Source organism: Zootermopsis nevadensis, unplaced genomic scaffold (genome assembly GCF_977971745.1).
Source record: "Zootermopsis nevadensis isolate Lab colony 2312 unplaced genomic scaffold, Znev_1.0 Znev_ptg000007l, whole genome shotgun sequence".
Taxonomy (NCBI): domain Eukaryota; kingdom Metazoa; phylum Arthropoda; class Insecta; order Blattodea; family Termopsidae; genus Zootermopsis; species Zootermopsis nevadensis.
In genome coordinates, this window is record NW_028259139.1 from 13290402 (window position 1) to 13314201 (window position 23800).

A 23800-nucleotide genomic window follows, 5' to 3' on the forward strand; every position below is an offset into this window, starting at 1 on the left:
AGAATACTATACCTACTGGAAACTACCGACTTGACGTTTTCAATCACACTCAACCTTTTAAGTTCATGTATCCCTTTTAAACCCGAGAATCATACTTACACAGGTTAGAACATAGCTTATCATTACAGACATCTGGATTACAAAACATATGAACATGCACTTCTCCATCTATACTAGTAATGTCTAGCAGTAATATGTCTTAGGAATGGATCAGAAGATCAATAAAACCTTCTTAATAATTATGCAATATCCATATTTATAAGATTTACTAAACCATGGTGTACAACTTCCTTCTGCTTTTAAAAAACTGACAGACATTCACAAAAGACCAGCACTGAGCCACATTTCTAATCATAACCCCTGATCTCAGTCTTCAGTGTTGCTTTTTCTGACAGGTTTCCTCACCAAAATTCTGTATGAATTAATCTCACCCATCTGTGCAACATGCCTGTGCCATCATAACCTAAATTTCAGGACCACACTACTTTTTGATGATCTGTACAAGTCACAAAGTTTGCCAATATGAAATATTTTAATATTGTAATTTATATTCTTACCTGTAAGTAAAAGGCATATTTCATACCTACACAAAACAAATGACAAACTTTGTTTTATATAGCTTGATCCCCTAAGTATTAACAAAATTAAGAAATTCTTCAGTCTACCATTAGAACCTTGGAGCAACTGAAGTAAGATGCAATAAGGAAGCAGCAAATGAAACAGGAAATTGATGCATTATTTGTATGAATACTGATATCAGAAGATCTAGAGTTCATATATATTTGTTTGCCTGTTTCTTACCAAAACATTTTCTTCTCCAGATACTGGTACATCGGAGCTGACAATGGCACTTCAATAGTTGACATTGTTGAAACATGAAGACAAAATATTTTAGAACCACATAAACCAACCACAAACCCCTGCAAAATAAATAATTTGTGGTTCAGAGTAATGTAAGTGTACAAATAAATCAATCACTGCCAAGAAGTAGTGACTAACAGACACAAAATGTAACCTGGCAATTATTAGGAAACTAACCCTATTTTTAACACTCACAAAGAATGCCATTATTGTAAAAGATTGTAGCTTGCTTACATAGCTAATTCTTTAAGATGCCAAAAATTCACTGATGAATCAGGCAACAGTGGCAATGGTACCTTTGATCACTACCCTGCTTCGCCAGACATTCAACATAAAGTATATGTCAGAATGTCATGTTTTTCTACAAACTCAGAACACTGTAACACCAGTCCATTTTCAGTGATGTGATACTGTGCTGTAATTCAGTAAATGTTCTTACCCACCTGCACTTGAGGTGATGATCCAATTATGTGGCCCACTAAAAATACTGATGTGACCCCATATTCATGTTAGGGATACATTAAGAATACTGTATATTCCAACAACATACATGATTTTGAGTATTGCAGCCATTGCCACTAATATGCAAAATATCATCTGGATGTGCGCAAAGTGACAATAACTATACTGATCTTTCCTGAAAAAGACTCTAATTTCAGAGTTTTTGACATTTAAAATGGAATCATTTTGGAAGCAAATTATTTAATAAAACACAAATGTTTAAAATAGGAGTATCCTTTTTGAAATGGCCTAGTATAGTTCAGTAAATTAGAACCTTAGGAACTAACCATGAGCTTCTGCTGGTGAACTGGGAAGTTACTTGCTTTTATGCTCAGAATGTTGTTGCCAGAAAAACAAAGCATTTCCTCACAGTTCGAATTCCAAGCAACACTGTTGGCATTAGGTTCCTGAAAGTAAAGTACAAACAAAACTTTTGCAATACAAACAAATCATTATGGTACTTTGAAATGTTCTGACACTAACTTCCATAATCACATTACTGACTTATCACTGAAATATCCTGCTTCTGTTATCATGTCCGTGTCTTAGACCTTCATTCAAATAACTTTCAAATCATTTCATAAAATTTCCTGCCACCAGTAATTCCAACATGGCAACTGCATGAACTTTTGATATAGTAACAATAAATCTGCTGACCTGTACTGTATCATTCTGTAAATAGCCAAAGCAGGTATAGGGGCTGGATCTTTTTATTGCACATGAAACATTTAAATTCTGCTGCATTTTTGTTTGGCATGGTCACCTAGTACTGTAAAAAAATTCATGTCTTTGGAACTATTTCTGACAAAACAATTTAGTTACAGGTGAATGGATGAAAGGAAACTGACCAATCAAAGAGTGTAAATAATTTATAAACTCCAGTGATCCAAATGCTTACAGATTCCTGCAATGGTAATTTACTTGTATTACATACTCACTACTGTGAGAACTCAATCTAAATTTTAAAAATATGTTGATAACCACCCACAGAACTACACATTGTCTATTAGTAAGATATCACAACATTTTTTAAACCTTTAAAACCCAGTGTAACCATACACACCACTTGCTTTAATGATCAGTAATTCTACATTTTGTCCACAAAGTGTATTTAACGATTTTGTTTGTTCTCAGAATGAGGAGTAATTATTTCCCTAAACAGCATTAACCAACTAATCTTTGTAAGAGTGAAGTGTTGTGTTTTCTCTGACGTAGGAACTGAATGTTTAAATATTATTCAAATAAGCTTCAAAATCTTCCACATTTCATATCATGACATCCTTTACCTGGAACAGGAGTTCCTTCTTCTGAATATCATATACCAGACACTGGTTATTTTCATCCACAACTGCAAGTTTCTTCCTTGATGCACTCAGGTCCAGACACCTGACAGCAGAAGAAACCTTCAAAAGACTCACTGGAAATGCATTGTCCAGATAAATCTTCCACACCTGACCATTCTTTACACCCAGAAGAAGACCCTCCCGACCAGGAGGGCCACCAACAACTTTGATGTAACGAATGGGAGACTCCATCACCCATTCTCTCTCTTTGACTCCTTCAAAGGTGAGGCACTGCAGCCGTTTCTCTTGGCAGAGGACCAAGTGTTCAGTGCATACAACAAGCAGATTGCATTCCAGTTTCTGATTTATCTTCTCCTTTACTCGATAATGCATTCCTACCGAGTCTCCAGAATTCAGTTCATAGATAACCACACGTTCCGGGAGCTGAACCTGATTGTAGGAACCAAATTACCATCATAGCCAAGAAATTCAATGTGACAACAGTAAAATCTGCTTATAATGGAATTACATGAGGCCTGTTTAAATTAACAAAGGAAGTTATTCCAAACTAAACTAATTGGACAGTGCATACTTTGTGTATTGAAGACCCAAACACAAGCCAGAAAAGAATCCTACAGAAGAATATGTGCAACAATGGTTGTCATACACTGTGGTGGTTACAAATGTGTTGAAGGAATGCTGATAACCACCTACAAGATCACATGCCATGACAACCAAGAAAACTACAATTGTAAAGCACATGTCATATGCAGACATTTAATATTCCAAGCACCAATACACAAGTCCTTATAACACAGTTCATGCCATACAAAGAACCCATACAATACACCAAAAATTACACTATACTTACAGCTAATCTGTGCTTATAAATAGCAATTTTCTTGATTAGATCTCGACACTTTATTCTGACTTTCTGATTTGTTAAGAGATGCTGAATGATAACATCAGTCGTGTTCTCCCTGCAAATCAGAAATTCAACTGAAATATAAATGATTACTGTGATCAATAACACCTACATAAACAGACTTCAACTGACCTGAATGCATATCTCTCCTTATAAAGTCCATGAACAGTACTGAAAATAAGCTGATAGTATGCAAGTGTGCCATCCTGACAGCCAACAGCCTGAAAGAACCAAGGAGTGAGGTCATCCTTACAGGATACTGAATACAAATTACTATGCAGTTCTTTGTAGTTGCTGAATGGCCATTAGGAAGACTAAAGCTGGCTACACACGTACAGGTATACCTGTAAGGTATGCCTGAACAGATGCGCCGCTCAGGTAAAAGAGTATAAAATACAGCAGGGGAATCTGAAGAAGTGTCTTTATAGGGCCACAGAAAAGAATGGAGCAGGTTCTATCATAAAATGACCCAACCTGGTAGAAACATCAATTGATGATGTTTTTTGAAGAACTTCGCTTCATTCTAACAAATGGGACAGAAGTTAAAAATTAGAGAACTATTGAGTATGGAATAAGTAACCATAACCAACTCCTTGACTGACTGTCTGCTGATGATATAAAGCAGTGTTTCTCAGCTGGCATGTTGCAACATTTTGAATTCAAAACACATTTTTACATGTTCAGGAACAAGTCATACAGTGTGGAAATAACAGTGAGATCCTATTCAGGCCTATTTTGTCACCTTATCAGCCTGGACTCCCATTTCTTTACTAAAGAGCTGGTACTTCAATGTTTTCTGTATTTCTTGAGATGTTACAGGCTGTAATTTTTCAGAATAACCATTTTTAATCTAAATTTAATATTAGCATTTTATCTTCTTGTCATTGCCATTTATAATTCAAACTGTTACATCTTTTCCACAAACTGAAATGCAAATTACTAAAATTGTACAAATAAAACCAGAAAGAAATATGAAGAATTATATGAATACAGACACAGAACTTTACAAAAATATAATTTCGTAATCATCATCAGCCTGATAATGGAGGCAGAAAGACCTCTGAAACACTGGTAAACTTTTATCAGACTACATGGTGCAGCAACCCAAAAGACAGCCATATTCTTAATATTCATAGTGTCAATTAATTTAGACAGACCACCTCCTAAGGATCAAGCATACTATGAGAACAAGGGACTAAACAAGACACACTCCTTTATGCCATTTCCTAGCTGTCATATTTTCAGCTCTTGAACCAATTTTCAGCAGAATAAGCAGTGGTTTCATGGATTTTGTTCTACTCAAGACAGGAGATCTCACCACAAATGATGAATCAGGGCGAGCAGCACAGCACCAAACCCATGACGGCTGTTCATCACCAACTGATCCCAGTTTGATACCATCTCTAGTCATTAAGGTGCAAAGTCGGTTTGAGCCACCAATTAGTAAATACTCTCCTTTGTTGAAGTAGTTCACACACAATGGGTCAAATCCAATATTCCGCTCTTTGCCGACCAGTTTTCCACCCATAGTGTAGAAGGACAGTGTCTGTCCCCAGTCAGTGACACATAAAATGTCACAGTAGTTGTCTTCCCTGTAATAAAACAAGTACATTCACTGTGCAATGTGTCAACACCAATAAAAAATAATATTAGGCATTAATTATCTGAGATTTGAGGTTCTCACAGTAGTGAACGGGTTGAGTATGGTCTGCTGAGCTGTGATGCAGTGTAGTCTTGTAGGTGGTTACCAATGTTATGGAGGAACTGATGTCAATATGGAAAACATGTTAACCATTGTAAAATTTGAGGTTTTCACAGCGGTGAGTATGAAGACTGCTGTCTTCTGGGTTGTTGCGCTGTGTAGCTGGTCGATGTTAACCAACGTTTCAGAGGTCATACTGCCTCCGTCATCAGGGCGATGAATATGCCAATAGCAACCAAACCAACCGACCAAAAAAGCTAACTAAGGGCGGAGTCCTGCGCAAGCGCAAGCATCGTCCCTTGCTAGGTTACACCATTCCAGCGTATGAAACGCATAGCTGGAAATGGTAAACAGAGTCTTATAACTAAAAAACGGAAAATGTTGCTGATGCTAACAGGGTTCAGTCAAGGCAGGAGCCTCGACCATTCAAACTAGGGTATGTTGCTGCTGATGGGAGGTTATCCCATCAGGCAACTTGCCCAAAGAATTTGGTTGGCTGGTTGTCTTGAGGTTTGAGCCCAGAGAGGGAGGGGCCATTTCGGCTGAAGGCCTCTGCAGCTTGGGGGGGAGATGACTTCAGCTGAGGGCCTCCGTGATCGGGGGGGGGGGGGGGGTGCGCCCCTATTAAATTATACCCTGGCATTCGCCTTACAACTGAGGAAAAGCACGGAAAACCTCAGTCAGGGTAGCCGAGAGGTCTGACCACTCGTTGCGCCGACTTGGCCGTCTTTTGGGGACAGCCTCGGCTGGCCTGCTGAACATTAGTCCCCCTCGGTTGCCCTTGGGTGACCTCTAACAGCCCTCGTTCGGCACGAGTGCCCCCCGAGTTGCCGGACTAAGGTGTTCCCCACACCAGCTAACTTCGAGTCAAATCTCTCAGTCAGTGCTCTGATGTGGTCGGCAAAGAGCGGGATCCCCAAATCCTCGTGTATTTGCCTGTTACTAACGTACCAGGGTGCGTTAGTAGCAATGTGAAGACACTTGGATTGAAACACTTGCAGCTTCCTGACATACTTGCTGGCAGCTGATCTCCAGATTGGGCATGCGTAATCCATCATGGGAAGGATGAGCTGCTTATAGAGGAGCACACTGTTCCTCATGGACAGGCCACTTTTCCTATTAAGGAGCTGGCCTAGCACACCCAATCGTTGCGCCACCTTCTTTCCCACATGGTTGACGTGCGTCGACCAGGTAAGCCCGGCGTCAAGGGTGACCCCCAGATACCGCGCTGTTTTGACCCATTGGATCGGCTGTCCGAGAAACTGCACCACTCTGGGCTGTTGGATGCGTCTTCTCGCCGAAACGAAGAGAACCGTGGTGCTCTTCGAGACGTTGATAGCAATCCTCCAGGCCCTGAGCCCGAGCTGCAGTCTACTGAGGTAGGTCTCCAGATACCCGACAAGAAGCGTTGGGCTACGGGACGTGGCTACGACAGCCGTGTCGTCCGTGTACTGTGCTAACTCGACGTGGCGAGACGGTGTGGGTATGTCGTTGACATACAGACTGAAGAGCACAGGGGAGACGAGTCCGCCCTGCACAACTCCGGCCCGCATGGCACGACGTGTGGACATGGCCGACTAGAAGGACGTTTGGAATGTCCAGTCAGCGAGGTAGGAAGAGATGGTTTTCACCAGGTACGACGGGAAGTTGAGGACGGTCAGTTTGTATAGGAGGCCTTCGACCCAGACTGTGTCGAAGGCTTTGGCCACGTCCAGGAAAACCGCGCCGGTTAACCGCCTCTCGTCAAAGTTTCTGTTGACCCTTTCAACAAGGCGGGCCAGCTGCATCGCCGTGCTGTGCCTGGGTCGTGGGTCGAAACCAAAACTGCTCGTCGTGCAGCAGCCCGCGTTCACTGACCTCGTGTAGGACCCTTGTTAATAGGATCTTCTCACAGAGCTTGCCAACCGTGTCAAGAAGACTGATGGGTCTGTAGGAAGAAGGTAGCATGGGGTCCTTCCCTGGTTTCAGTATGGACACTACGCGAGCGTGTTTCCATGCTGAGGGGAAGTGCTGCCTGCGGAGGACTGCGTTGAACACTTTCGTGAGAAAGGTTATCGCGTGCTGTGGAAGATGTCTCAGGACCCTGTTCGGTATACCGTTGGGGCCCGGAGTCTTGCCAACCATGAATCCCTTGATGGCCTGGATGACCTCCGAGGGACTGGTTAATTTCGGTTCACTTGCGGGGGCATATGCGTATGCTCGTATCGCCTCATTAACCATGTCGATTACAGCCGGGTCCGACGGGTTGTCTACCGGCTGGAACTGGACCTCAAGGTTGTCGGCCAGAGCTTCTGCCTTCTGAGAGTTCGAGAGAGCCAGTACTCCCGGCAAGGGGCGATGGAGTGGGGACTCACATCACCCGCTTGATCATCTTCAAAAGCGACTGGTCCTCGCAGTCCGATTCCAGCGTGTCGGTCCACTGTTCGTTCCTCCACTCGTTGAGACGATAGGTCACCGATCTCTAGAGTCGGTTGACCTGCGCTTTGAGAGCGGGGTCCCTCGTGACCTGCCACCGTCTCCTCAGCCGGTTCTTCAGGCGTATTTCATCCCGAATACTAGAGGGCAGAAGCGGTTGCCTGTCAACGCGGGGTCGAAGCTTGGGAGCGGACACCGCTGTGGCTTCGAGGATGGCACTGGTCAGCTCCTCGACACACTTGTCGACTGCCTCCTCATCGTTTACCACGGGATTCCCCGGGAGTCTGCTTTCGAGGCAAGCCTGGAATGCACCCGTCCATTCTCGCGAAGTCCGGGCGGTCAGGTAGATTCTGAAAGGATGATCGGAACGTGGTGTCGATGAGGACGGGCAGGTGGTCTGAGCTGAGCGCGGGACAGACAGTCAGATGTACCGGTAGGACAAAGTCCTTGATGAGGACAATGTCAAGGAAATCGGGGGTTCCGTTGTGTGTGTAGGGTGCCGTGGTTGGGGAGTCCGGTCCGTAGATCAAGCAGGAATTTCTGTTGGCGTAATCTCGCAGGAGCGAATCCCTCGCAGAGATCAGCCTAGAATTCCAGTCCGTGTGCTTCGCGTTGAGGTCACCAGCCAATAGGACTGGGACACCCCCGCTCAGGCACTCGGACTAATTCCCTACTATAATTATCTCAACAACACTTACTTGGCTGGACTCCATGCAATTGCCCAAATAGGTGTTTGGGAACCTCCAGGCCTCTTGATGTGACCCTTTTCTTCACCAGCCTACAAAGAAACAACAATCATGATAGGTTTCAAAATCATACAACTGGCCTCATGCATAACATATAATATACGGCAGAACGCTAAAGATGCAAATAGCCAGAAACAACAAAGGTTTTCAAGAGTGGTACAATGAAACCTCATAAACAAGACAAACAGATGTAGGATTCAAGGTTTTCATAATGGCAAGTCTGAAGATGGTTGTCTGGTAATGGCTGTAATCTGGTAGAAGTTTATCAACATTTCAGAGGTCCTTGCTGCCTCCATCATCAGGGTGAAGAGTAAGCCGTGCGAATGGAAATGCTAAAGTTATAGGAACTTGACCGTTAAGGAAGAGCCCTCCTGTAACTGGTGTCAAAATCAGGCAAGGGCATGGGAACCAATTGGAGCATGGGGGCATGTCACACTATAAGAGAGAAGGATGGAAAGAAAGAAGAGAGAGAGATCCAAGAATGGGGCCCTTATAAGAGTTCCTGGAAGTCTGGCCAGTGGATCACCAGACATATGGGAGGTGGGTGGACATGATGCAGGGAAGTCAGGAGATTTAAAGTGAACACTGGTCAGGACCAGATGTGCCCTGAAAAGGGCAATGTAGTGGCTAGTGGCCCAGGCGGGACTGGCAATGCTCTACAGGATGCTTCCAGAGTCCTCTGAGGCAGTGAATGAGAGAGGTTTTGCATTTCAGGTGGCATACCAAGTCCAGGTTCAAACTTGGGCTAAGGAGGAAAAAAGTAGGATGAGCAGAATGAAAATAAAAAAACAAAACACTTTAATATTGCTGACGGCTTGATTTCATTAGTCATTATCTATGTGGTGCCATACATCCAACTTCATTTTGGTATAATTTCTGATAGTGTGTAGGATTTTGTATGAAGAAATAATGGTCAACTGGTTACAGAATAGTCCATAAAAATATAGGCAAGAGTGTGCAGAAGCAAAGAACACACAAACAATTCATTCAAATGAAATACAGAAAAATAAAATGTATAATAAAATGTAACAATTGTTCAGGCACACTTCTTTCCTTGTGGCTATATCTCAAAATACTAAATGTGCAATGTATTTGTTCACATTTAATTTGTTACATATTTTACTAGAAGTTATCAATTAAATAATTTATCTTCTACACTATTCAATACATTTTGCATAGCTAATCAATAAAAAGAATTATTTTTTCCAATTAATATTAAATACAGCAGCTGCAAACCTTATTTCTTATGGATATACAGCCATTGCCAAGGCCAAGGGCTAGATATTGGCCATCATTTGTCCAAGCACAAGTATTGATGCGAGCGCTGGACTTGTGTTTCTGCACAGATTTCTGCTCAGCTGACCAAAAAGCAAAGTCACTGATCGCACAGCTTGCCAAGTGATGAGATACTGGGCTATATGCCAAACACTGAATGGCATCATTATGTCTGTGGAAAAAGTTTCAATTCTAAATAGTAACACTCACCATGGGCTATAAAAAATTTGGCCTTGCATATTCTAATTATGACAGAATACATTTTATGTAAAGAAAGTGGGCAAATAATTTGTTTTTAATAACAGAAAACATATACAAGTATTATAAAAATGTATTTTATTTTTCAGACATTCCTTGATTTTAAAGCTTGTTTGCTTCTAGTTAAAATATTTAATGAAATTAAATATGAATTACAAAACAAACTTACGAATATTTTAAAACCCCTTCAAGCTTTGAAGTCCAAATAATGACAGTTTTATCAGCACTTCCAGATGCAAAACGTTTTCCATCTTTTGCATAACAAACACAATACACTGTATCTTTATGACCTATTAGAAAAATATCAACATATTAATCAGTATTTCCCTCAGCTCCTTTATATGCAAAATCAAAAATTCCATCCTGAAAAATTTGTGCAAAGCAGCCCATTACAATGTCTACTACATGAAAATTCTTAAAACCTCTAAAATGTTAGTGGAAAAGTCCATGCAATATTAATTTAAAAAGAATGTTGCACAAATTTTAATGTTGTATGACCAATATAATATATGTTCATGATATCATTTATGTAATACTTCAAAAAAGGTAGGGAATAGAGATTGGATCATACGAAGTTCACCTTAATTAACACAACCACACCAAGTATTGGAAGGTATAGCATTTTAACCAATAGCATTATTAAATAAAATGTCATACTACACCTTTCAATGGCTGAATAAGGGAACCATCACTAGTATCATAGACAAGAACCCTCTGACCTGCTGCAACTACAAGATGAGATCCATCTGGATTGAAGCATAAATCATATATGCTGAAATAGGAGTGTGGGCAGTATTAACACAAAGCACAATTACATTTTCTGCACATGGTAAATGCACGAAAACATTTCTATTCTCAGCAAAGTCAGGCGTCACTTATTTTATGAGATTTGCTTACCACTGTTCCACTTTGTCCCGATCATGAACTTTGTCCACCCATGCTGGCACAGCCCTCATTTTAAGAAAATGCTTAGAATAAACTCCATATACCACACAGAGGAATGCTTTGTTTTGGTTTCGTTGTCAGGGTAACGGTGACGTAGTATTTACCCGCCATGTTACTCTCTGACGTCATATTGGGTAGTGTTGCATGATAAAATTTGTAGCCGAAGCGAAGACTGATTATTTGTAAAAACGAAGCATTATTTTGGTTTGCTAATTTTGTTAAATTGTTACACAGATCATGCTTATAATTTGAATTTCGTTATCTGTATCCATATAGTAAGCGCTCAAGGTTCATAGTTTATGACACGCCATGTTGGTCGCGAAAATTTAGTTTTGTTTGCATCAGTTTGCAGGAACCCGAATCAGGAGAGCATATTGGATAACTGAAAACGTCCTATGTTAGTGGAACCATGAAGAAAGTAACATTGGAAAGTACAAAAAAGGTTAGACAAGAAGCATTTTATGAAAGTAGCCGCTAAGAAAGTTGCTATCAGAGTAACTAATGCGCTTGACACATTTGAAAAGTGAATTGAAATATGAAATGATGCATATTTAGCTCAAGCTAAAATTGAAATTATTTAAATAATAAAAATAGTAAATTGACCTCACCACACGTTAGGCACTCGCAAGAAAATATGTAGTATGTTCATGAGGAATTATTGTCAGCACAATAAATTAAGTGTAATGTCAAACCGAAGAAGAATGTTGCGTTCATCACGTAATAAAGGCTTACCGTCAGTTATAACTTCCATCTAATTAAGAGCCTTTCTTTGAATTGAAAACGACTTCATTTAAAGAACCTGATCCTTTTGATAACCTGGTATTGAAGAAGGGTGTGGTCTTTGTTTGACATACATTTTGTAACTAAAAATTTAAATGACCTGCTTCAGCATAGAAAATTCCTTCAGCGATGCACGAGAGACATACGAAAGTGGGCTTTGAAATTTACCGTGAAGAATAAAAGAACTTAATTATTTGATTTTATTTCTTTTCCAAATATATCCCATTAATTAAGTAGTTTTGTTAGGTAAGTTAAGAGTGGTTCCTGTTGTAGATAGTTTCAGTATCTGGAACTGAACTGCAGTAATAGATTGGATGGCTTGTAACAGAATCACAAAGTGTTTATATGACTCATCCATGGACTTTGTCAACCCTGTTGTCATACTTATGGACCCATGGAATATTATAAATATGTATGTTTTTAAATCCACTAAATTTCATAAATTAGCCACATTTTGTTCATCATAAGAAACACTATTGGGCTCCTGCATAGAGCTAATATCTAGTGGGCCAACAGATTTTTATCCTGATAAAGGGAAATTGAGCCAGTTTCTGATCATAGCAGTTTAAAAACAGACAAGTCCTAAAGTCAAGTCATATACTTGTTTTGCCATAGAATTCTTTATATATAAATTAGAATCACAAGGCTTCAGGACATTTTTTCCATCCAAGGCACATTTCACTTATGCAGGCACTGAGGCATATACTCCTTACAAAATAGTATTATACATTACTTATCTTATGTATTTGTGCCCAAAGTCATGTGTCAAAAATGCTTGTACTTTTATATATTATATTGTTATGAAGTAATTCACACTTTCAATACTTCTTTTATTCTTTTTCCAGTACTCCGTTAAAGTATTCTGCTGACATCAGTTTGTTCTTGCCATTTTTGTGATGGAATGTTTCTTCTCAGATAAATTCCAGGAAACACAATAAACTCAGAAATATAAACAGATCAATTTTTTGTTCAATTCATCTTTCTTATTTCCATTTTCCTAAAGGTTTTCATTTTAGAGAGGTTTTATCATTACTGTGAAGGAACTTGAAAAACATTAGGTTAGCTGGTAACTCTAAAAGAAATTGAAATGTGCTCGTCACTAACACAAGTGATAGTCATTGTGCCAAAACATTGGTAAAGAAATGCATGTCACTACTTTGCTTTGTTAATTAATTTGGTTTACTTTATGAGAAGGCACATGACTGATTTCATAGCTCCTGTTTCGTCTGATTTCAGGCAAACTGGCCTCATCAAGGATTGCACAGTAATATTTATTCTGAAAGTATTATTCACCATTGTTTTATATGTGATGAGGAAATTATGGGCAGAGGGGTCCCTCTGTTAGTAAGCCATACATCCTATACGAAGACTGGGCTTCCAACAAAAATAGGACAACTAATGGGGGAAGGCTTCATGGTGGTTGTATCAGTAGGAGACATGCTGTGCAAACGCTGTGCTGCTTTGTTGAATCACCTTGATAAATTAGAATCTGATCTAGATATTGTAAAACGGGCCCTAACAGGCTACTTGAAGATGAAGTATGGCCTCCTAGACAATACCGATGAACAAGTGGAACCTGATAAACAAAATATAACAAGTGAAACAAATGTAGAAGGTATGTTACATAGAACCAAGTCACTTGAATTATATTTATTCTTCCTATATTAGTTCAAGCCTTTGCCTCTCCAGCCATTTCTACAGCATTTTCTGTTTCCCATCAGTAACTCTCAACTTCTGTAACACTATCCCATCCCTCATTTTGGTCTTGATACTGCTATCTTATATGCTTAATAAAGGTCTTTTTTTTTTAGTACAATCTGCATCATCCAGTTTTAAACAACATTTAAAGAAATGGTGTTATTAGACTTTTATATTAAACTGAAAATGTTGGCATATGGACAGAACACTGACACATGCACACTGTCTGAAAGGAATGTTTGGTTATGTATGAACTGTCATTTATACAGAGTTTCCCAAAAAGATGTATACTCTCATTTAGTGAATGAAATAAAGACATTGGTGCTGCTGGGGACAGCTGTGCAAGACCATTCAATTTCTTGCTGGAGCTCTTGAAGTGCTGTACACCACATCCTTTAAGTAACCCCACAAGAAAAGTCAGGTGAGGTTAGATCTGACGATGGTGGGGTGTTCTCAACCCACTGATATTTTGTGTATCCGAATCATATGAAAAGATTACAGTGTCATATAAAGTGAATGTTTTGTGGCGACTGAATTTGATGAAAGACTCTTGGTTACCAGCTGTATCAGGTTGCTGAATGGTGAATAAACCATCTTCTGCCAACATTTTGAGAGCCATCTCTGCTCTCATCCTCAGGGCTGCTGTGTAACAAATCAGGTCTTTGTAGCATGCTCACCGATGGGAACTGGCGGTGGACAGGAGGTAGTAGCATGGTGTTGCTATCTGGTCTTTGTAGCATGCTTGCCGATGGGAACTGGCAGTGGACGGCAGGTAGTAGCATGGTGTTGCTGCCAATTCCTATTGGTCAGTGCAAAACAAAGTAATGGACAGACCTCCAGCAACACCATCCTACTACCTGCCGTCCACCGCCAGTTCCCATCGACGAGCGTGCTACAAAGACCAGATTTGTTATGCAGCAGCTCTAAGGATGAAAGCAGAGATGGCTCTTGAAACAGCAGAAAATATGGTTTATTCACCATTCAGCCACCTGACACAGCTGGTAACCCAAGAGTCTCATATTACAGTGTCATTTGTTAAGTGTAGACCACATTAAGTTCTTCCAGTAAGCACAATATACAGAGACTGATAACAAGGTTAATATTCTGTATTATAATCTGTATACATCTGTTTGGGACATTCTGCAGATATAGTGTGACCACAAACACCAAAAGCTGGCTTTACATGATAATAACTGCTATAAGAATCATTCTAATGTATCTAACACAAATGTCCACTGTATTATAAAGGTAAACCAAATGCATTTGCTAAAACCTTTGACACATAATGCTGAATATTCCTAACAAAATGTATATTTATTTTCAGAAATGCCTAATATGACAACTGGTGGTGGGACCACTGAGGTTTCTGAGGTAAGATAACAGATGCTGATAGTCAACAGAAACTAAATGCTGTGTAACCACTACAATGATCTTGCCACCATATGTACCAATTCCTGTCCCTTGATGGAGATGAAATGCGTATTCATCTGTGACTGTTCATCAGAAGCTAGGATGGTGGTGATTTATTTGTAGTTCAGGCATGTATTGTTATGTAATATGTTTCATATCTCATTAACAGGACTCATATGCAAGTGAATCAGAACCTGAGTCTTCACATGGAGCAGTCAGTAGCAACAGAACCATTGAAATTCTTCTAGATGAAGGCCCTAGTGCTTCAAAAGATCACTCACAAATCCAAAAGAAAGACTCATCTCCATCTCTGAAGGTATACAAGTGTACAACTTGTAATTTTAAAACATCAGAACTTGCTCTATTTCAACCTCACTTTTTGTCATGCAGTGAGCTGCCTTACAAATGCACTATGTGTGAGAAAAGGTTTGAGAGCCATAAATATGTTAGAACTCATATCATGGAAGCACATCTTTCAAATTGGACATGCCATTTTTGTAACACAGACTTCAGTGAAGAAAAGGAATTCACATCACACATGAAAACTCATTTATGTCACAAAAGTAGTTCCCCAAAAGTCCATGTAGAAGAATTATTGTATGCCAGTGGCAGCGAGGATGTAACATATAATTCTTCACAGAATGCGTTGCTGGCGAACTATGAATGTAATATTTGTGATTACCAATGCAGCAATAAGGAAGAGTTTGATGAACATGTACATAAGCATGTCATGTTGAAACCTTTTCAATGTAAAGTTTGTAAGAAGAGGTTCCAGCACCAAGAAGATTTAACACATCACATGGGTGACCACAAATCAGAACTCTTGTGCTCTGCAGAATTTGAGAAGAAACGTAGCCTGTTAAAACATGAACACAGTCTTATGACAGAGTTGAAGGGAGAGACATTTCACAACAAAGGAAATGACATAATAGAATTTTTGGATCAGACATTAGATGATACAATAAAACCAACCTCTGAGAAAGGGAAACTGGATAGTTTCATCAGAGAAACTGAAAATAAACACAATGCAGAGTCATCCAGTGAGTGCAGGAAAAATGAAATTGAATTTCATACATGCCAAGTATGTTCACTAACGTTTGTCAATGAATCGCTCTTTGTAGAACATACCAAGATGCATAAGCAAGAGGAAGCTAGTAAAGAACTATTCAACCAACATTCCAGAAAACTCCTACAAATGGGAAAAGTCGATCTGGATGATGATGCAACAGAACATGATGTGAACTCCATCAATTCAGAAGGAAGGCAGCAGTATGTTGAAATGGACGAAAGCCTTGAGGATATGTTTGAAAAGCTTGATTCAGTGACAGAAGTTGCTCATTCTTCTGAAAATAAAGAAGCAACAAATCACACTACACTAGCAATATATAAATGCAACACATGTCCAGAGGAATTCAGGAACAATGATGAATTGCAGCTGCATAAAGTAACACAAACACATCTCACTAATGATTCTCAGAATGACAAAGTGGCCATGATGATAGAAGATAAAAGTGATGCTTCTATAGTTGATACATTTAACCAATGTAAAACTGAAGAAAATGTAACCGATATGCAACAATGTGAAAGTATAGCAGACGATGGATTGTGTGCTGAAACTTTATTAATTGGGCATGCTGAAAGTCCGAAAGTCCTACCAATACAGAATGACCACTGCCAAATTCAAGAAAATGACAGTGAAAAGGATGGTTTTCTCGATATATTTGATATGGTGCGAGAAAAAAAACTTTCTGCAAATGTTAGTGGTGAAATAGATCCAGTTTTATTGCAAGATATGTGTGAGACGCAAGTGAAAGCAGAACAGATTGAAGTGACACCTGCAATAGAGTTTCTTCCACACATAGCACCAGACATGAAACATCTGAATGACAGTGAGGTGTATAAAACTGCACCCATTCCAACCCAGAGCAACAAGACTTATGTATGTGCGATGTGTGGTTATCGAACTCCCGCAATGTTTGATTTGAGGAGGCACTTCAAAGAACACAGACAGAAATCATTCAACTGTAAAATTCACAACAAAGTGTTGCCAAGCACCCAGAAATTGTCTAACCACTTAAAAAGTCATGACAGGTTTTATGGTAAAATGACATGTCCATATTGCTATGTACAATTCCCTGACAGGTATAGCCTTCAGCAACATTTACAGGAGAAGCATCAAAAGGAGAAGGTGATGTACAAGTGTTCATTTTGCAGCGAAACTTTCAACACAAAGAAAGCATACAAAGCACATGAGGAGATTCATCCAGAAAGATTTTCTTTCAGGTGTAATGAGTGCGGTACACCATTCCTGAAGGAGAAGCAGCTCCTTGATCACAAAGACGCGGTTCATAGAGATCCACATTGTCGTTTCTGTGGTAAAGAGATAGTGAAAGCAAAGACCCTTAGAAATCACGAACTTAGACACATCAGACAAAAAGATCATTTTGAGTGTGATATCTGTAAACGGGTGTTTAAAACAAAGACAGGTCTAAGGCACCACATTGCAGTGCACACTGGTGAGTACAAATATTGCTGTGATTATTGTGGCCGAGGCTTCATGTCCCGCATGATGATGGAAGAGCACCGCAGCATGCACACAAAGGAGGAACGCTATATCTGTGATGTTTGTGGTCGCAAGTTTAGTTTCCAGAGCACATACTGGATTCACCGTAAGTGGCATGATAATCCTTATCCATATAAGTGCAGCTTCTGTGGCAGGATGTTCCGACACTCATCATTGCTGGCAGTTCACAAGAGAACCCACACAGGTGAACGTCCATACAAATGTCCACACTGCCCATTAACATTTCCAGTGGGTGGAACACTCAAGCGACATCTTATCCTACACACTGGTGTATATCCATTCAACTGTGAGAACTGTAAACGTGGTTTCACCACCCGGCATAAATATGCAACTCACCTTGCAAAGATCCATGGAGATTTTGAGATGCTTCATGCTAAGCCCCAACAGAGCGAGTTCAAAATGGTCATCCGAGATGAACCTAAACCCATCCAACAGCCAACAGTGTGGGAAGTTACTGACGACTCTGTTCCAGACCAAATGAATTTCAAACTGGAGACAATTACAGGAGATGATGATAGAAGTAAAGACCCAGTTCATGAAGGAATTGCTTGCACTATAGTTTCAGATGAGATGCTGGTGGATAACATGGTTCCTACCAGAGTAGTGGAAATTGTTTTAGATGAAACTTCACAAGCTGTTGCAACAGTTACCCTTGCAGAACATGCAAATATCCTTCCTGATATCTGGTATCAGTAGGTTTCTTTCACCATGTACATTCATCACAGTTGTATGTAATACAAGGAAACAGGACCGCTGTATATAAAATGCTTAAAAAAATGTAAATGAAATTAAAATATTGAAACAGAATTCACTAGTAGCAATGCAGTACATGATTTCAACAAAGGCAAAGGATTTTTAAAGGATAGCTCTCCAATTTCCACAGCATATGCTGGAAACTGAGGCGATTCATAGTGTATAAATAAATATCCTATCTTTACTAATTGCTGTTGTACACTGCATTTCCTGACCTGACAGTCTTTAAACAGAACAAGTATAATTTCTGTACAGTTAGGAAAACTTGCTCTGTGACAGAGTATAGGACAAAGAATTGAACATGCAGGTTGTGGGCATTTCAGTCATTATCTCTGAAGTTATTTATTATATCAGGTCTCAAGTTATTTTTTTTCCCTGGAGATTACAAGCCAAGTTGGAAATTAAAAATAGAACAAAAGAAATTGTCAGTATATTGCAGGATCTGAAGTTTTCATGACGGTACAACCTAGAAGACAGCCATCTTCTGAATGTACATTGCTTTTAGTTAGCTATTTATGATGTGCACATTGTTTTCTACAAATAGTTCACATTATGGTGAGTCATTCCAATCAGTGAGGGAAAACGTTTTTTCTCCACATGTTCTTTGAAGTATACAGATTAGGGTATACAAATTCCCAGGAGTGGAATTCTTTTATTGTTCCTGAAATTGCTGTAGAATGAAATAGGCAGAAGCAGCATGATCTATGAAAGTTATTCAAATATGAAGGCAAAATCATCTGCTTACCTTTCTGGCTCTATTCTTTTCTTATGAATTGCCATTTATTTTCAGAATTCTTTAATGTAAACAATCTTGGATTGTTGACCCCCCCCCCCCCCCTTTCTGAAAGGTTGGGGGGATTCAAATAAAACCCTAAAATCTTAAGAGCACATTGCATGCAATCTACTCAAACAAACTAACCACTTCCTAGCTACAAATGAAACTCAGCCCTGTGACATGTCTGGTTGGTAATCTGAACAGGCACATCAGAATTCCATCTCTGCAATGGCAAGGTAAGTAAGGCATGTTTTTGGAGGACATAAATCATGTCCACAAAATTTGGAGTTTCTCACCTTAAGATTGGCTTTCTGAAAATTCATCCTTAGTATTTGAAATGCCTCATATTGTTGGATAGTTACCTCTACAAAAAAACAAATACAAAGATTGCTAAGCTTGTTTAAAAGTAAGATGTTGACACCTCTGAGCCACACTGACATCACAGTTTGTCTGTCACATGTCCATTATTTTTAAGCCAACTGACAGTTCAAAGTAAGTTCTGCATTACTAAATCAAAACTAAATGGAACAATGTTTCAAACAGCATGGTATTGGTAGCCTACAATGAAAACTTCAGGCAACAGCTTGAATTCAGTGACTGCAACATCAGCACAAATGTGAATATGAATTTTTCTGACTGCCATTATTTGTATGGTACATTGTATGAACACATTCCACCAGCAAGAAAGGAATATCACACACAGTAGTCACATGATTGCCCCAGCAGCTAACTTTATCCCAAACAGAGATGGTCCATGCTGTTGAAACGTCCTGATGGAAACAAGCTTGAATATATCTCAGGATATCATTGGAGGGGAACAACAAGGGAGGAAGTAAGGTTCTCACAATAGCAAGGATGAAGACACTTCTGAAGTCTATGTTGACCAGTATTAGAGCCTCTCCCCTAAATGGATGTTAACTCTTGACCATGAATGTGTCAACGTATACATATTTTACTTGAAAAACTCTGTAATCCCAGATCTTAAAGCAGAGGTTATCATCAGTGATGCAGCAGGAATTTAAACACCCCAATTTTTATTCTTTTATTGCAATGAGAATGTGTACTTAATTTTAATTGGCTCTGAACATTTTTTTTACCATTCATGAAATGAACATCCAAAAATCTGCTCTCATAAGAGGCTGAGTGGTACAAACAACAGAATTCTGTCTGGATTCCATAACACAATCAGGTCTCTTAGAAACTCATGGCCTGAAAGTACGGCACTCAGAATGTTGGTTTTCAAGGACTGACAACTGCATGAATCATGCAAGTAAAGAGCCTTTATTATGCCATACCAGAATACAAGTCTTAATCAGATTTCTTTGCATGTGCTTTCTTAACTGCTAGTGGCTTCTGCGACTTCAAAACTGCACTGGCTCTGCGTAGCGCTGCCTGCAACACAAAAGTACAAGACAATCAACTAATACCCACTAGAACATCTTTTTGTAGCACAATATCAACTGCAGAGGTTATGCTCATGAAAATGGATGGGAAGATGATGGATACTGAAATCATTAGGATTTGCAAGGCAATAATACCATATTTAAAGAAACTCCTACAGCGTTTGCCTAGACAAGAAATCCATATGGCCTTGTACATGGACAAAACATTTCAGGAGAGTAGACAATTTTTTAAATACTTTCCATAAATGCTATTGTTGATAGTAGATTAGTTATGTGCTGTTTCATCTAAATGTTTCTGAATAACTGACAACTGTTTGTCACCTGTATGAGTCTTCAACAACATTGATGTACTATTGTGTTTAACAAATGTGTGTTGTTTGGGGTTTGTATGTTTATATTATGCATATTTGATTTATTTTTCTCTAAATGATTGTCACTTTCAATTTAAATATTTTATAAATACTGTGCAGTCAAGAAATTTGCAGGGAAAGTAAGTCAGTTGCTTATGAGTTGTGAAAGCAACAATACTGTTTTGTGAACAGTGGTGTGTTTTGTTTATTGTTATGTTGGGTGTTAAAACAGGATTGTGATTTAGGAAGAAACTTTGGATCAGGTGTGTCTTAAGGAAAAAAAATGTGAGTGTAGGTCACGTGTAATTTTTTTTATAATAATCCAAGTGTAAGTAACAGATTTAGGTGAAAATGAATATGAACAGGCGGTGGAAGACTTGCATGTATTGAGTGAATCAGTTCTAGAGAGAAAGTTTTCAAACCATTAAAATTATAACTGAAATCACATAAAATGACATACATATATTTTTCTTTGGATGCCTCTACTCAATCTAGCCTTGGGTCTTGTGATTGGCACTGCCACCATAGTTATATATCTTAAGATGTTAGATTTTTACAGTGGTGAAGAAATCTGCTATGATTTTGATGGTTTATTGTCAATACAGGTTGTTATGAACATTCCTCAGGCTTTGATCAGAAACTTTTTAATTCTTCCATCACTGTTGTCAGCATCAAGTAACTGAATATGTATAAAGCAAACTATGGCAACAGCAATCAGACAAAAGGCAATTCCAATAAATACAAATACAGATGTGAGGCATGCAAGGCCCTTGGCTATCACTCACTTTGCCACCACTGCATATAACATACCTTGGTCAGGTCTGTTCTATATTTATTAGCTTTCAGCAACCTCTTCAGCTTATACAAAGAACGCCGAGGACCAGCTTTCATTGTTCTTCTCACCACAGACTTTGCAGGTTTATGCTGAAATTAAAATCTGACATTTATCTGTACTTAAAATATAACCAAATGTTCTATCAGAAATAGGCTACATAAAAACATCAGAAGTGGGTGGTGAAAAATGGTCATCAAAAACTCAGCCAACTTAAAAGCATCACTTGAATTCCAGCAATATTTATACTTTAAACATGGACACCCACACAAACTTACCAAGGCCCTGCTTTTCTTGTATACTACACTGAATCCCTTGTTATCTGGTGCAGCCACTATACCAACGCTCTTCTTGTGGATCAGTCCACTGTATCGGAAAGAGCTGAGGTTGTTAAGATTATTTGATTCTGTACTAAAAGGTTTCTTAATATTGCTCTTCTTCAAAAGATATGCATTGTTGTTCCGGATGATCATCCACATCAGGTGGGCCGACATAATGAACACTTCCTATGGAGAAACAGATGTTAATCCAGTAAAACCTGACAATTTTTATGAGCATATAATTTCAAGGCGTTGCCATAAAAAAATCTTCAATGCCCCGGGTATATAGTGCCATCAGATGTGGGTGGTGATGAAATCAAGCGTCTGCAAGGTTTCGTTCAGAAATATTTCAACATCATTTGGCAAACTCACGACGAAGACTAACGCACGTGCTGATCATTACTAGGTGTATTTAAAAGTAATTATAAAGAAATATAAACATCTTATACAATACGATCTTATTAACATAAATGATATTATATACATAAATGATAGAGGACAGAAGGTATTAATTAGGTTATTCAGAAAATAATCAACAAAAATGCGCTCACCCTAGTACACAACTTCTCGAGAAAGAACGGAAATAGATAGAGGCCACCAAATAGCAAAGACTACAACGTGCACATCACTTCCGCTTGTCAAAGGAGCTAAAACTTACAATCATTGACAAATACTAGTAACTATATTCTGCGTTTGACTATTTCATGGATCTGATGTGACATTGATTACCTGAATGCAAGCATTAGGCGTTAGAGTTAACGTTTATTTACATTCCTTAGATCCTTCTTTTGGCTAAACAAAAGGATGCAGAACATGTCATCATACAAGTACAGACTTTATTTCGCATATACATACACTTAAACTTAAGAATTTTCAATACAAGGCCTCGGACAAAATTACTTCCTCCTTATGAAAACGATTTCATATAATTCGAATAAGTCCGAGACCGATGATGTGGGTTCGCCTCTGACCCCTGATTTCTAAGAACGCGAAAATTAAAGTATACAAAACAATAATCTTGCCCGTTGTTTTGTATGGGTGCGAAACATGGTCTCTCACTCAGAGGGAGGAACATAGATTGCAGGTGTTTGAGAATAGGGTGTTGAGGATATTTGGGTCTAGGAGAGAAGATGATGGGACATGGAGAAAACTACATAATGTCGAACTTAAAAATCTGTACTCCTCCCCCAGTATTGTCAGGGTGATTAAAGAAATTAGATAATCAATGTCAACATGTACATTTGTCATATTGGGTGATATAAATTCATTTTCACTGAATATTAATGCACAATGTTGGTAGATAAGTTACGGAACCGGGCATCACACACGGCACGTGTGAAGGAAGCCATTAAACTGTTCACTCCACTACCAAGTGGTGCGCCGTAGGATGGTCACGGCGCCGGGTTTTGTAGTGGGAAGACACGGTGGACGGTTACCGTATAGACTGAACCGGTGCATGTGAAAGCTCTCGTATAATCTTCGACCTTTAACCGTGTAAACGGAGCCGTTTGGACGGTTGCCGTATATGTGTGAAACGGGCCTGAGGGGAAGAGACCGCTGGGGAGACCTAGACGTAGATGGGAGGATATCAGGCGGGATCTATGGGAGATAGGAGTTGAAGGAGACTGGATTTTGTTGGCCTAGGACAGGGTCTGGTGGAGGGCTTTGGTTAATTCGGTGATGAACCTTCGGGTTTGGTAAGCCATCTAGTTAGTTAGGCAGTAAATGAGAATTGTGAACAGAAAGTATATTTAATTTTTTCTATAAGATTCAGTCAAATGACTGTGAGGTGGATGATGGGGTTGAATTTCTGCCAGACTTTTCTTTTCACCACATCTAAAACTGATTTTGCAGCTCACCCCGAAGCTTATCCAAGAAATCACATGCTGTAAAATGATGTCAATTTAATCTGCTTTAGAAAAGCAGTATTTCAGTTTCTCTGGCAAACACATTCATCATCATTTGGACATCAAATTAAACAAAA

The 23800-nt window shown here is 39.3% G+C and overlaps 3 protein-coding genes across 5 annotated transcripts in view; 1 reads left to right on the top strand and 2 right to left on the bottom strand.

Annotated features, from left to right (window-relative positions):
• Positions 1–11060, bottom strand: part of Oseg1 (intraflagellar transport protein Oseg1) — a 21790-nt gene extending 10730 nt beyond the window's left edge. For all 3 annotated transcript variants that reach the window (XM_087344313.1, XM_087344314.1, XM_087344312.1), the window contains exons 1-11: positions 10864–11060; positions 10629–10738; positions 10136–10256; positions 9670–9880; positions 8386–8465; positions 4889–5162; positions 3703–3791; positions 3517–3625; positions 2649–3095; positions 1650–1769; positions 802–920 (exon numbers count right to left, since the gene is read on the bottom strand). In XM_087344313.1, the coding sequence (XP_087200439.1) occupies positions 802–920; positions 1650–1769; positions 2649–3095; positions 3517–3625; positions 3703–3791; positions 4889–5162; positions 8386–8465; positions 9670–9880; positions 10136–10256; positions 10629–10738; positions 10864–10922 (1739 nt within the window). In that variant the 5' untranslated portion in view covers positions 10923–11060. The remainder of the gene's footprint in view (positions 1–801; positions 921–1649; positions 1770–2648; positions 3096–3516; positions 3626–3702; positions 3792–4888; positions 5163–8385; positions 8466–9669; positions 9881–10135; positions 10257–10628; positions 10739–10863) is intronic.
• Positions 11046–18200, top strand: LOC110829713 (uncharacterized). Its single transcript, XM_022063722.2, has 5 exons — positions 11046–11115; positions 11257–11353; positions 12928–13306; positions 14714–14760; positions 14969–18200. The coding sequence occupies exons 2-5, from the start codon at positions 11321–11323 to the stop codon at positions 18077–18079; spliced, it is 3570 nt and encodes a 1189-aa protein (XP_021919414.1). The 5' UTR covers positions 11046–11115; positions 11257–11320; the 3' UTR covers positions 18080–18200.
• Positions 18201–20173: 1973 nt separating this feature from the next.
• RpL28 (ribosomal protein L28) lies at positions 20174–22521 on the bottom strand. Its single transcript, XM_022063726.2, has 4 exons — positions 22368–22521; positions 21775–22002; positions 21475–21588; positions 20174–20303 (listed from the first exon to the last, which is right to left on the bottom strand). The coding sequence occupies exons 2-4, from the start codon at positions 21988–21990 to the stop codon at positions 20220–20222; spliced, it is 414 nt and encodes a 137-aa protein (XP_021919418.1). The 5' UTR covers positions 21991–22002; positions 22368–22521; the 3' UTR covers positions 20174–20219.
• Positions 22522–23800: the final 1279 nt, after the last annotated feature.